At 42.0% G+C, this 13,477-nt stretch overlaps 1 protein-coding gene across 2 annotated transcripts in view; it reads left to right on the forward strand.

The window, feature by feature from the left end:
- Positions 1-13,477, forward strand: part of STK38 (serine/threonine kinase 38) — a 56,957-nt gene that overhangs the window by 36,412 nt on the left and 7,068 nt on the right. For both annotated transcript variants that reach the window (XM_023212660.3, XM_023212659.3), the window contains exons 8-9: positions 6,623-6,725; positions 7,584-7,645. In XM_023212660.3, the coding sequence (XP_023068428.1) occupies positions 6,623-6,725; positions 7,584-7,645 (165 nt within the window). The remainder of the gene's footprint in view (positions 1-6,622; positions 6,726-7,583; positions 7,646-13,477) is intronic.

The raw sequence follows: 13,477 nt of genomic DNA on the forward strand, positions 1-13,477 counted from the left end.
TTTTTTAAATTTTTAGTAGAGATGAGGTCTGACTTTGCTGTCCAGGCTGGTCTCAAACTCTCTGGTTAAGTGATCCTCCCGCCTCAGCCTCCCAAAGTCCTGGGATTACAAGTGCGAGCCACCACCTGCTCTTTTCTTCATTATAATGCACAGAAGTGGAGTAGAATAGTGGACACCAAAGGCTAGGGTGTGTTGCAGAGATGGGGATATGGGAAGAGGTTGGTTTAAAAAAAAAAAAAAAAGTCCGGGGCCGGGCATGGTGGCTCACGCCTGTAATCATCCCAGCACTTTGGGAGGCCAAGGCAGGCAGATCATGAGGTCAAGAGATCGAGACCATTCTGGCCAACATGGTAAAACCCCGTCTCTACTAAAAATACAAACATTAGCTGGGCATGGTGGAGTGTGCCTGTAGTCCCAGCTACTCTGGAGGCTGAGGCAGGAGAATCACTCGAACCCGGGAGGCAGAGGTTGCAGTGAGCCGAGATCACACCACTGTGCACTAGCCTGGTGGCACTCCTTCTCAAAAAAAAGCGGGATGCTGTGGCTCACACCTGTAATCCCAGCACTTTGGAAGGCCAAGGTGGGTGGATCACAAGGTCAGGAGTTCGAGACCAGCCTGGCCAACATGATAAAACCTTGTCTCTACTAAAAATACAAAAATTAGCTGGGTGCGGTGGCAGGTACCTGTAATCCCAGCTACCTGGGAGGTGGAGGCAGGAGAATCACTTGAACCCAGGAGGTGGAGGCAAGAGAATCACTTGAACCCGGGAGGCAGAGGTTACAGTGAGCTAAGATCGCACCATTGCACTTTAGCCTGGGGGACAGAGCAAGACTCTGTCTAAAAAAAAAATGCATTAACATGGTAGAAAATTTGAACAATACAGACAGTATTAAAGAAGAAAAATTCTGCTGGCCGGGTGTGGCGGCTCACGCCTATAATTCCAGCACTTTGGGAGGCCAAGGCAGGTGAATTACCTGAGGTCAAGAGTTGGAGACCAGCTTGGACAACATGGTGAAACCCCGTTTCTACTAAAACTAAAAAATTAGCTGGGTGTGGTGGCACATGCCTGTAATCCCAGCTACTCGGGAGGCTGAGGCAGGAGAATCGGCTTGAATCTGGGAGGTGGAGGTTGCATTGAGCCAAGATCGTGCCACTGCACTCCAGCCTGGCCAAGAGTGAGACTCCGTCTCCAAAAAAAGAAAAATTACCTATAATCTCATCACTGAAAGATAACCATTTTGTTGTAATCACTTAGATGCCTTTCTGTTTGTGTCAATCATTTATATAAAGTTAGCATCTTAAAAGTAAATAGCTTTGTATTCTGTGTAAACATTAAAATATTAATGTTAGATATTTCCTATGTCATTAATATCAGATATATTTTTAATAAAACACTGGCCCTACCTTGTGTGATTCAAAGTTCAGATGCCCTGGTTGGTGCCCTAGGTACCTTAGTGCTGGCTTCTTTGTCCCCTGTAATCTATGTTCAGATCCAACAACCATATTAAAGAACTTGAGAACTTGGTCTAACTGAAGAAGAATGCAGGATCCTGTTAGGTGCAGGTTTGCCCTTTATATTATGCTAGCTCACGCTTGTAGTAAAATGTTCTCATCAGCAAGTTGATTTGTGTTCGGCCACATAGATTATAGTCCTAAAAATGTAGGAGTTTTGAGTTCCTGTTGCATACTCAGAATAGCTATAGAATTCCCTGAAAGGCTAAGCTTGAATAGCATTTGCTCCAGGAACTGCTTTTAAAAAGTTTTTCTTTTTTTTTTTTTTTTGTTTGTTTGTTTTTGAAGTGGAGTCTCACTCTGTCACCCAGGCTGGAGTGCAGTGATGTGATCTTGGCTCACTGTAACCTCTGCCTCCCAGTTTCAAGCAATTCTGCCTCAGCCTCCCAAGTAGCTGGGATTACAGGCGTGCACCATCATGCCCAGTTAATTTTTGTATTTTTAGTAGAGACAGGGTTTCACTCTATTGGCCAGACTAGTCTTGAACTCCTGACCTCAGGTGATTCACCCGCCTTGGCCTCCCAAAGTGTTGGGATTACAGGTGTGAGCCACTGTGTCCAGCCGAAAACAATTTTTTCTTAGTCCTTTCTTCGAGTTGTCCAGGTAAGATATGTAATCATGAGAACTATAAACTTCCTTGGCTTGTAGAATAAGTTACTTGCAAATCTTCAAAAAAAGATACTGAGGTCAGGCATGGTGGCTCACTCTTGTAATCCCAGCTCTTTGGGAGGCCGAGGTGGGTGGATCATGAGGTCAGGAATTCAAGACCAGCGTGGCCAAGTTGGTGAAACCCCATCTCTACTAAAAATACAAAAAAATTAGCCAGACCTGATGGCGGGCACCTGTAATCCCAGTTACTCAGGAGGCTGAAGCAGAGAATTTCTTGAACCCAGGAGGCAGAGTTTGCAGTGAGCCAAGATGGTGCCACTGCACTTCAGCCTGGGTGACAGAGCGAGACTCTGTCTCAAAAAGAAAAAGAAAAAAAAAAAAAAGGATACTGAGTTAATAGGCTCGAAGCTGTCTGTGTTTGGCAGTTTACCTTGCTGTGTACATACGTACATACACACATCCAAACCTAATTGGATTTCTTTTAAAACAAAGCATAATAAAATTTGACCCATCTGAGCAGGGCTCCTATAGCCTTGTATCTTGGAAAATTTGTATGTTTAAGCCTGATGATGTCCTTGAGAAAGGTGGTATTCTGGAAAGACCACAGACATTGAAGTCATTTGGGCTCAAATTTTGGCCGCACCACTTCTGATTGTGTAACCCTGAGCAAGGTAGATCTCTGAGCATCAGGATTCCCTCTTATGTTTTTTATTTCAACTCTCCATCTAGTGAAAATTTTGCCACCCCAAGAATACCTACTTTTTCCTTAGGGCTAGTTATGTGCCAGGTACTGTGTTAGGAGTCTCACATGCATTACTGCCCATTCCTACCAAAAAGATATCTTTACTTTCATTTTCCAGATGAGATTAGATGGCAGGGTAAAATCATCCTGGTCTGGGAGGAAGAGCATGGGCTGATTTCTGGTTTTGGTTCTGCCATTTTTTTTTTTTTTTTTTTTTTTGAGACGGTGTCTCGCTCTATTGCCCAGGCTGGAGTGCAGTGGCACAATCTCAGCTCACTGCAAGCTCCGCCTCCCAGGTTCACGCCATTTTCCTGCCTCAGCCTCTAGTGTAGCTGGGACTACAGGCGCCCGCCACCACGCCTGGCTAATTTTTTTTGTATTTTTAGTAGAGACGGGGTTTCACCGTGTTAGCTAGGATGGTCTCGATCTCCTGACCTTGTGATCTGCCCGTCTCAGCCTCCCAAAGTGCTGGGATTACAGGTGTCAGCCACCGCGCCCGGCCGGTTCTGCCATTTTAACGGCAAGCCATTTAACAGCTCTAAGTCTGTGATGTGTAGTTTAAGGGTTTTAAATGAGACAACACAATTAAAGCATCGATCAAGGTGCCTGACTCATAGAAGGTGTAAGTTTTCCTTTATGAAAATTACAAAGTTAGAGATTTATGATTGGAATACAGTATTGTCGTGATGGCAGCGGTGGCCTGTCTGGAGCCTCTGCTGGGAAGATGCCAGCTGCAGTGAGGGAGGCACAGTCAGGGCTGTGTGCTCCATGGAGCTGGCAGGAGCAGGGAACAAGCGGGAGCCCTGCCCTCTCAGGCACAGCTGCAGCTGCCCAGCCACAGCTGCAGACCTGGGCATCCCTGTGCTCACAGGGTCCTGGGAAGCCCAGGACCCAGGTCCAAGGAAGCCCATGACCTTGGAAGTGCCTGTTCCTGCTGCCTGACCTCTCTGTGCTCCTGGTGTCCACTCCAATTTCATAGCAAAGTTGAGGCTGAGCCTGGGTTCTATTGAGACCTGATCGGGTGTGCGCACACTTGGGGCGGTGCTGACACACCAGCCCCCTGCAGCCTCAGCCCCCTCCGGACTTTGGGTGCCAAGAAGCATGAGAGGGAGGCCAAGCAGGGGAAGAGGGCAGTTGGGTGCAGGTCTGTAGATGCTCCTTTGCACCAACAGCCTGGCACTGTGGACAAAATGATTGATGGCCATAAGAGGCAGACAGGCTCCTGGGTGGAAAGGGGTGGGTCCCTGGTGAAGCCCTACCTTCAAGCCAGGGATGGCCTGAAGCCTGAGGGCCAGGCTGTCAGTTCGGGCTGGACTCTGTGGCCCATAGTAAGAACTTGTGGTGTTTTTTCCGGGCCTGCCTGTGACTGCCCATGGACCAATCAGCACACACTTTTTCTCTTTTGAAACCCATAAAAACCCTGGACTCAGACTCTGGCAGATGTCAGACAACCTGCTGCAGAAAGGAGCTATCTGCTCTGGGTCTCCTAAGGGCTACAGACTTGTGCCGGGTCCTACAGATGGTGCCGGGTCCAACCTGCAGACTGCGACCCCAGTGATGGATGAAAAAATGCACTCTGACACAGATATCCAGTGAAAGAACGGGCTAGGGGACTGGGCTGCCTGCAGAAAGAGTTGTAGCAGCCTCGGCCCTGAAAAGCTGGTGCTGCGGGCAACTATTTAGTACAGATTTAATGACAAAGGCCTTCAGTCAACACACTTGTGGGTAATTAACATGGTTGTCCCGCTCCACACCCCCAACCCCACCCCATCTCCGGAGACAGCAGTCCTGCATTTCGATTATTAAAGGCCAGGTTCTGAGGCCTAAGTAAACTTAACTTATCTAGATCAGTTTCTTTACATCCCCCTTGTTATCTAACCTAAGTCTTCAGGCACTGGATAAGAGAATCTGAATGCCTTCAGCCAAATCCTTTTCTGAAGCTTTTGTAAAACTTCCCAGCCTTCTAAGAAGGTTTGCGTCTTTCTACAATTTTTCCCACCACACTTACTGAACCCCTACAGATGGGATGACCTGCCTGTGTATGGGAGGTACCCACTCTGGGTCTTTTCTGCACTGAGGCTGCACAGATGCCAGGATGACCTGCCCGCGGAAAGGAGCAACCCACTTCGGGTCTCCTGAGAGCTGTACTGTCACTCAATAAAGCTCCTCTTCACCTTGCTCACCCTACAGTTGTCCGTATACCTCATTCTTCCTGAATGCGGGACAAAAACCTGGGACCCACCAAATGGTGGGGCTGAAAGAGCTGTAACACGAACAGGACTGAAATATATCTCCCTTGCTCGCCGTGTTGCAGGCAACAAGAAGGAGAGAAGCGCTGTGGCCCTTTCGGGGAGCCCAGACCTGGGGGCTTCCTGAGCCAGGGCTGTGACACCCTCTTTAGGGCTCTGCAGTTTCTGGCATCTCCAAGCTTCCAGGTGCCACTGCATTCGCCTTGTCCATATGCAGGTGCCCACAGCAGAAGCCCCTTGCAGTGCATCTCATCCAACTGCAGGCTTGCATGGAGCCAGCACCTGTACTGGCGCCTGGAGCTGCCTGCTGTGCCTGGCTGTGTGCAGTGGCCGCCAGTGTGCCTGGCTGTGTGCAGTGGCTGGACCCTGCACTCACACACTCCTTGCCACTCTGCTTGTCTTGCCCTTGGCAGATTTGAGGTCCGGGCTGGTAGCACAAGCCTACCAGGCTGAGTTGGCGGAATGAGCCCAGCAGACCTGAGTAAAACTCAGGTAAAAGGCACCAGTGACCACAGAGGCTTCCGGCTAGAAGCCGAAGGATCTCGTGGCAGTAGCATTTATCAAGGACTATCCAATAATATTTATTCCCTTTGTCTTTGAAATAGTTTACTGCTGGAATTTATTCCAATGGAATAGGAGGAAAAGCTATATGAGCAATTTTGAAAAGATTTACTCTTCATTTAACAATCATTTATTAAAGTTATCCTGAATCATGCCCGGTTAGGTCTGGGAATATAGACTCTGTCAGAGGGCACCTGATAATCCATGTTGTATGAGAGCTAAGAATTGAAAATGGAATGCACATCCAGTATTAGGGGGATGGTAAGGTAAACAATGAAGTGCCAAGTTAATTGAATATTGTGGAGACCTTTAAAGTGGTAATTTTGGCCAGGTGTGGTACATGCCTATAATCTCAGAACTTTGGGAGGCTGGGATGGGAGGATCACTTGACCTCAGGAGTTTGAGACCAGCCTGGGAAACATAGGGAAGCCCTGTATCTCCAAAAAATTTTAAAAAATTAGTCAGACGTGGTGGCACGCACTTGAGGTCCCAGCTACTCAGGAAGCTGAGATGGGAGGATTGCTTGAGCCTGGTAGGTCGAGACTGCAGTGAGCCATGATCACATCACTGTACTTCAGCTTGGGTGACACAGCAAGACCATGTCTCAAAAAAAAAACTGAAGACCATATAGAAACAGGAATATTTGATTGAGTTAAAGAAGTAATAAAATTGTCTCTAGATGCTAAGGAGGGGTCAATTATGTTTAAAAATCAGTATTTGGATAAAACCAAAGATGATATGCAGAAATGAAAATAGCTTTATTAGTATAATAGGATTTGGGATTTTAAAAAAAATTTTTCTGCAATTACGTGATTTTTCCTATAATAAAAGAAGGAGCAGTGTACTGTGGCTGTAGAGCTGTAATGGATGCTGGAAGGAGTAGAAGGTAATGTTCTGTTCTACCTCCAAGAATACTCATCCATCTGTCACCTTGTTTCTTCCCCATAGGGCCATGTGAAACTTTCTGACTTTGGTCTTTGCACAGGACTGAAAAAAGCACATAGGACAGAATTTTATAGGAATCTGAACCACAGCCTCCCCAGTGATTTCAGTAAGTGGTAACAATTACGTTAGCCTTTTCGTTCTAATTGGGCCTAGAAGAGCTGTTTCCCTTGTAACCAAATTATGCAGGACAGATAGGAGATCCTCACAGCATGAGTGTGTAGAGAATAAAAATACCTTCCCAGATTTGCCTGTGATTTGTGTTGTCTGGTGAGGCAAGATGAATGAATGGTACCAAATGTGTGAAGGCAGAGGTTGAAAGGGACCTACTTTAGAGGTCTACTGGGAAGGTCACTGGGGATGAGTATGGGACAGGCAAGCAGAAATAGTAGAGGAAAAACTCCTGGGAACAGCTCTGGGCTAGATTTATCCTGGGTACTTCTTTCCTTCATGACAGAAAGAAGTTTATCCTTATGACAGTCACTTCCACTTGAGCACTATGAAATCATTGACAACTGTGTAGTAAAATTACATTTCATCCTAGAAAAGCTTATGTCAAATCATGTATTTTAAATTCAGATGTCCCTGATCATATAAGGTACTACTACTTGGAAAATTGATGGTAATTTTGAGAAATTGTGACTGTTGTAGGTCCACGTTAGGGCCTCAGTTCTAGTTGAGACTGAATTCCCTGTAATTCTGATTAAGTGCTGTATCCTCTGTGGCCACTTGATCCACATGGGAGTACCTTTTACAACTCTGTGTGAGTCTTTTAAGTTAATGCTTTACAGCCTCTGATTTGGGCTTACTGTAAACTTACTAGGATATGTGTCATCTGGAGCTTTTGATGTATGAGTAGAAAAAAAGCAAGACTTTAGGGTTTCATATGACTTGAAAGAGCCTACTAAAAAAGGTAGTAAACAGTTTGGTCTGAACTTTGACTGCAGCTTGTATTCTCTACTTTCAGCTTTCCAGAACATGAATTCCAAAAGGAAAGCAGAAACCTGGAAAAGAAATAGACGTCAGCTAGTAAGTAATATCTGTGGCTTCTGAAATGCTACAAACCAAGTATGTATAAGTTCTAAAGATTTGCACATAAATTTGCATTTGACAAATATTTGCAGTGTGTCCCTTGCTTTTAAGATTACCTAAAGAGAGTGCTGTCGTTAGGTTGGTAGGACCCAAAGGAATCTTTTGAAGGAGGACAGGTAATATTAGGTTGTTTTCGTTGTGACATTTTCCGTGGGTGACCTCATTCTGACCTTTTAGCTTGGTAACAATACCTTTCCTTCCTGCCCCACCTGTTCTCTATTTTTGTAGTGGTAAGGGGGTTGTATTTAAGTTGGAGATCTCTCAAAACTAACTACAAATACCTACCTAGAGTTTTCAGGCATCAGTTCTCAAACGTCTTAAAAATTTTGATCCAGTCGGGCAAGGGCAAGTCAAGACTCCTCAATTCATTTGCCTCACACTTTCTGACTTTGTGATGTGAAAAAGAACTTACTTACAAAGATTGGAGAGAAATATAAGGGGAATGCTTATGTAGATGCATTTGACTTTGTGCCCATGTAAAATTAGGTCCTACAGGCTGAAAAATAAGAAACATCGTGTTTACCTTGATAGTATGTTGGAAGTACAAATTTACCAGTGAAATATTGCTGCCTAGGGAGAATTTATTTTTTAGCAATAGCTGATTAATTGGTTCTTGTTTGAAGTACAGTGTACATGTTCCAGTGTCCAGTTACTGGAAAGTTATTGGCCAGATAATAGAAATGTGTATCACTGCATTCTTAAGCTTTGCAAGAAACCCATAGCAAATGAAACTGACGATGGATAAAGCCAAACTAACATTTGGTCATTGGAAAGCAGAACAGCAGCAATGGGAAACTGACTAACTTGGAATGATGGTCATGCAAATGTATTGTCTAGAAATGGCAGCACTTCTGTTTGTCCACATATATGGTAGTAACTTGGCAAGTTTACCAAATACTGTGTTTCAGTCAGAATTCCTAGTGAAATACTGATTTACAGTTCTCTAGAGTACCTTTAATAACACTCTTAGTAAGTCACTAATAGGTGGATGTCAGTTACATGTGAAAATGGAAACCTATGGGATGGTTTAAGAAAGAGTCAAAGAAAAGTTGTGCATTCATTTTGATTTATTTGAAGCCCACCCATCAGTGGGGCCTCAGACAACATTTACTTGGGAAATCTTCAGTTTAGTACAGTTAGTTACAAAACAGTCTCCCTTCCTTGGGAACTCTGCTACTCTTTAAACTTCTGAATTCTGTATGTGGTTGAAAAATATTTTATATATCTTGTTGAGGATCAGGAATGTCAGGAACGAATTTGGTCAGGTGCTTCTATTATGTCTCTCCACAGAGAAGTAGTTTTTAACCTTGGCTGCACAACAGAATCACTTGGGGAACTTCAGAACATGTTGATGTCCACGTTCCACCCACAGAGATTATGATTCAGTTGGTCTGGGATATAGTCTGGGTATCGTATCGTATCTGATTTTTAAAAGACTGATTCTACTGTGCAGTGAATGTTGAGAACTTCCACTGAAGAGGTTATGTCTTAAATAATAGCTCCTGCATTGTTGGGCAACTAATATTTATCTATTTTTTGGAAACAGAAGGTAAGGAATCTGTGATTTCTGTTCTTTTCTTTTCTTCCTTTTTTTTTTTTTCCAAGCAGGCCAGCATTTAACCTTTGGCTCCTGTACTAACGAGTATTTTGGGGATAAGGCTTAAGTGTCTTGAATTGTCCATTATATTCCAAGACAAGCTTTGTGCTCTTTGATGTGTACCCAAGGGCCTTGTCATGATTAGAGGAACCATTTCTGTAGTTCTATAAGGAAAGCAATTTCACAATGTTCGTGCTTGCAGTTAAATGTCATTTAATAGTTAAAAACATTTTTGAAAATCTCAATAGACTTAAGGCCCTGATGCTATGATTAAGGTTCTTGCCTTTTTATACTATATGCAGTAGAAATGGGAAAGTGTAAATTAAGGTCATCCTCATATTATCTCTTTTCATAACTTGAAGAAAATGAAGCCACCTTTCAGTCTTCTAAATGTTAATTAACTGTGTTACTTTGACCTTTTCTAAGTGATCCCATTTAGCTAGTACCTAGCTGAAGATTGATATTCGTTAATACTTAATATAAATTTACTGCTCTAGGTTAAGCCTAACATATGTAATTCCTACCCAGCCTATTACTTTTTAGTCCATGTAGAGGCTTTAGCTTCATTCCTTGCCTGCTTAAGTAATATTGTAATGTTTTAAATTGTTATGTGGTCCTATATAACCTTAGGCCCCAGTACCTGATTAATATGAGTCAGCTTTAAGTTAATCGCAGATATAAAAGATAATAGACACATAGGCATCCAATCTTGGTCAGTTTATTTTTTTAGGGTAGGATTTACAGAAGTGATTAGGAAATTAAATTGCCTTATTTCTCTTAAAACCCTGACACAAAATCATAAGGTTAGAAACACATTTGGTTGAAATGACTGTTAACAACCGACGGAGCTATTCCAGATTGCAGCTTTCATTGACACTTGAAATACCCAGACAAGAAAAGGAAAAACTGGAGTGCAGATTTATGAGGTTGGAGTTGGAGGACACCCTGGTGTGGAAAACAACAAAGGTTCGGGAAGGGGGCAGTCCTTAGATTGGAAAGGACACACCTGATACAGACGGTGTGGTAAAAAGTGTGGTAAAATACGAGTGAGCTCCTACAGCAGACTCTAGTTTCTGGAATAAGAGCAATACTTTTACCTTCACAGGTTTGAGCCTGCTGTTTGCTATATTTTATAACTCTTAAGAGTCTTTTTTTTAATGCATTGGTAGCTTGAAGGAGTTCTTTTCCTCTGGCAGTAGACCTCTGGTTTTATCATGGAAATCTTTGAACAAGTAAGATCTGCTTAGATTTACATTCATCTTTGGTAGAGTAAACCTTATCTCTAAATTAAAGGGTATTTGTAATTTCTTACCTTTATGATTAGAATGAAAATTCTTGGAGAGGGCCTAATCCACGTTTCAGTCTTTAAAATTTAAAGACAAAAGACAACACTGGTATTTGTGTTATTTAATGTCTGCATTTAAATATATATTATACATGTATATATACACACAATGCATACACTTAGCTATATGGAAAAAATGGACCCCTACCGTACAGTATATGCAAGTCAATTCTAGATGGGAAATTAAACTTTAAAAAATTTTAAAGAAAATACAGGGCAGTATCTTTATGACCTCAGAGTAAAGAAGGATTTCTTAAATAAGATACAAGAAGTACAGCTCGTAAAGGAAAAAGTTGGTTTATTTTACTACTTTAAGGAAAAAAAACCTTCTGTATATCAAAAGACACAAAGAAATGAAAAGACAAGCCACACGGTACAGCTACTTTGGAATTACCTTTCAGAGTTCGTGTGTACACCCTACAGCACTGCAATTCTACCCCTAGTCATAAGCCCTGGAGAAATTGCACATGTGAACCAGGAGACATGCAGAAGAATGTTTATTGCATTTTCATAATAGCAAAAGACTGGGAATAACCCAGTGTCCATCCACAGGAAAATAGTTACATTCTGGAATAGAATATTTTGCAGCAGTAAAAATAATTGAACTACAGCTACGTGTGACAGCATGAATCAATTTTAGAAACATAAAGTTGAGAGGAAGAATCTAGTAACAGAAGACTGTATATAGAATGGTACCATTTTAATAAAGCTCAAAAATAAAATCTCATTTAGAGAGATACCTGGCAAAATTCTTTTTAAAAGCAAAGGAGTGACAAAACATGAAATTCGGCATAGTGATTAAGAGAAGCAGGAGAGACTGGGAGGAGTAAATTTTAGCTTTAATAATATCGTTATTACTTGGTTCTTCAGTTGAACTCGTGGGTATTCATTTTCATGATTATGCATTATAATTTGATAATGTATGTAATTAACACATGTATGTATGTGACATATTTTGGTAACAAATACTACTTCATTTAAAAAAAAATCACAACAAAAATAACGAGCCTCAATCTGGGAGAAGATATTTGCAGTATACAAATATCTTAAACAGATTAATGTCCTGAATTCATAAAGAATTCCTGTGAATCAGCAAGAAAAAAGACAACACAACTTAAGCAAATACTAGTGGACAAAGGATCTGAACAGGAATTCATAGTAAAAACCTGGATGGCTAATTAAAATACGTGTGTGTGCTCAGCCCTACTTGAAATAAAGTAAATGCAAATTAAAACAAGATCCCAGCCATGCTGGCACATCCCTACAGTCCCAGCTACTCAGGAGGCTGAGGCAGGAAAATCCCTTGAGGCCAGGATTTCAAGGCTGCAGTGAGCTATGATCATACCACTGCACTCCAGTCCGGGTGACAGAGCAAGATCCCATTGCTTAAAAAGAAAAAAAGATCCCATTTCATATTCATCAGATTGGTAAAAATAAAAATAAAAAATCTGACAAAGCCAAGTCTTGGTGAGATGTGGAGCACCAGAAGCTAATCCCCACCAGGATTAGTTTAAATAGGGACTAACTACTTTGGAGGACATGGAAGATACCTCAAGTTTCGATGCTTATAACCCAAGGCTCAGCGATATTCTAGTTTATACTCTAGAGAAATGCTTGCACAGTGCCCAAGAAGATATTACAAGAATGTTTATTCAGGTGTTACTTGTCATAGTGAAATACTGGAAGCAATGTAACTGTCCATTACAGAAGATGGAATAAAAACTATTGTGATTAATTTATATAACAGTATAGCATACAGCAGAGAAATGAGTGAACTAGAGTGAACTATGTGAATAAATCTCAAAACTAATGTTAAGACAAACAGTGCGGCAGCTCACTCCTGTAATCCCAGCACTTTGGGAGGCAGAGGCGGGTGGATCACTTGAGGTCAGGAGTTCGTGACCAGCCTGGCCAATGCAGTGAAACCCTGTCTCTACTAAAAATACAAAAAATTAACCAGGTGTGGTTCATCTCAAAAAAAAAAAAAAAAAAGACAAGTGATCTGAGACAAATATGGCAATTTCTTAATCTCTTTAATATGAGTAATGGGTCTGTATTGTCTGTTCCTTTTTTGTATATGTTTGTAATATTTCATAATGTTTTAAAAAACAATACAACTGTAATTTTAAAATTTATATAATATATAATATTTAAAGCACCTAGATCAGAGCCTTACACATGGTAAGCCCTCAGATGTTAAGTACATTAGGAGGCTTTGATTGTACTTTCTCCTCTTATTTTGCAGTCCTGGTATGTTAGAGTAGAATACTGGAATGCAGAAAATGTTTCTCTTGGTCGAGTATGGTGGCTTACACCTATAATCCCAGCACTTTGGGAGGCTGAGGTGGGAGGATCATTTGAGCCTAGGAGTCTGGGCAAGATGGCAAAACCCCATCTCTACAAAAAAATTAAAAAATTAGCCAGGTGTGGTGGCATGCACCTATGGTCGTAGCTACTCTGGTGACTGACGTGGGAAGATCTCTTGAGCCTAGGAGTTTGAGGTGAACTATCATTGTGCCACTGCACTCCAGCTTGGGCTACAAAGGGAGACCCCCATCTCTTAGAAAAAGAGAACAGTCCTCCAAGAACTATGTACAAAAACAATTAAGTTTGGTAAATAGGTATTTATAAACATTAACTTATAGGATATAACTTTACCTTTTGATCATAAAGCTTCCCTTTATGATTGTGTCAAATCAAAGAATGTGTATCATAGAAAGAGGGATGGAATAAGATATTATCATTTCTATCTTTTTTTTTTTTTGAGACAGAGTCTCATTCTGTCACCAGGCTGGAGTGCAGTGGCACGATCTCGGCTCACTGCAAC

This window comes from Piliocolobus tephrosceles, chromosome 5, assembly GCF_002776525.5.
Source record: "Piliocolobus tephrosceles isolate RC106 chromosome 5, ASM277652v3, whole genome shotgun sequence".
NCBI lineage: Eukaryota > Metazoa > Chordata > Mammalia > Primates > Cercopithecidae > Piliocolobus > Piliocolobus tephrosceles.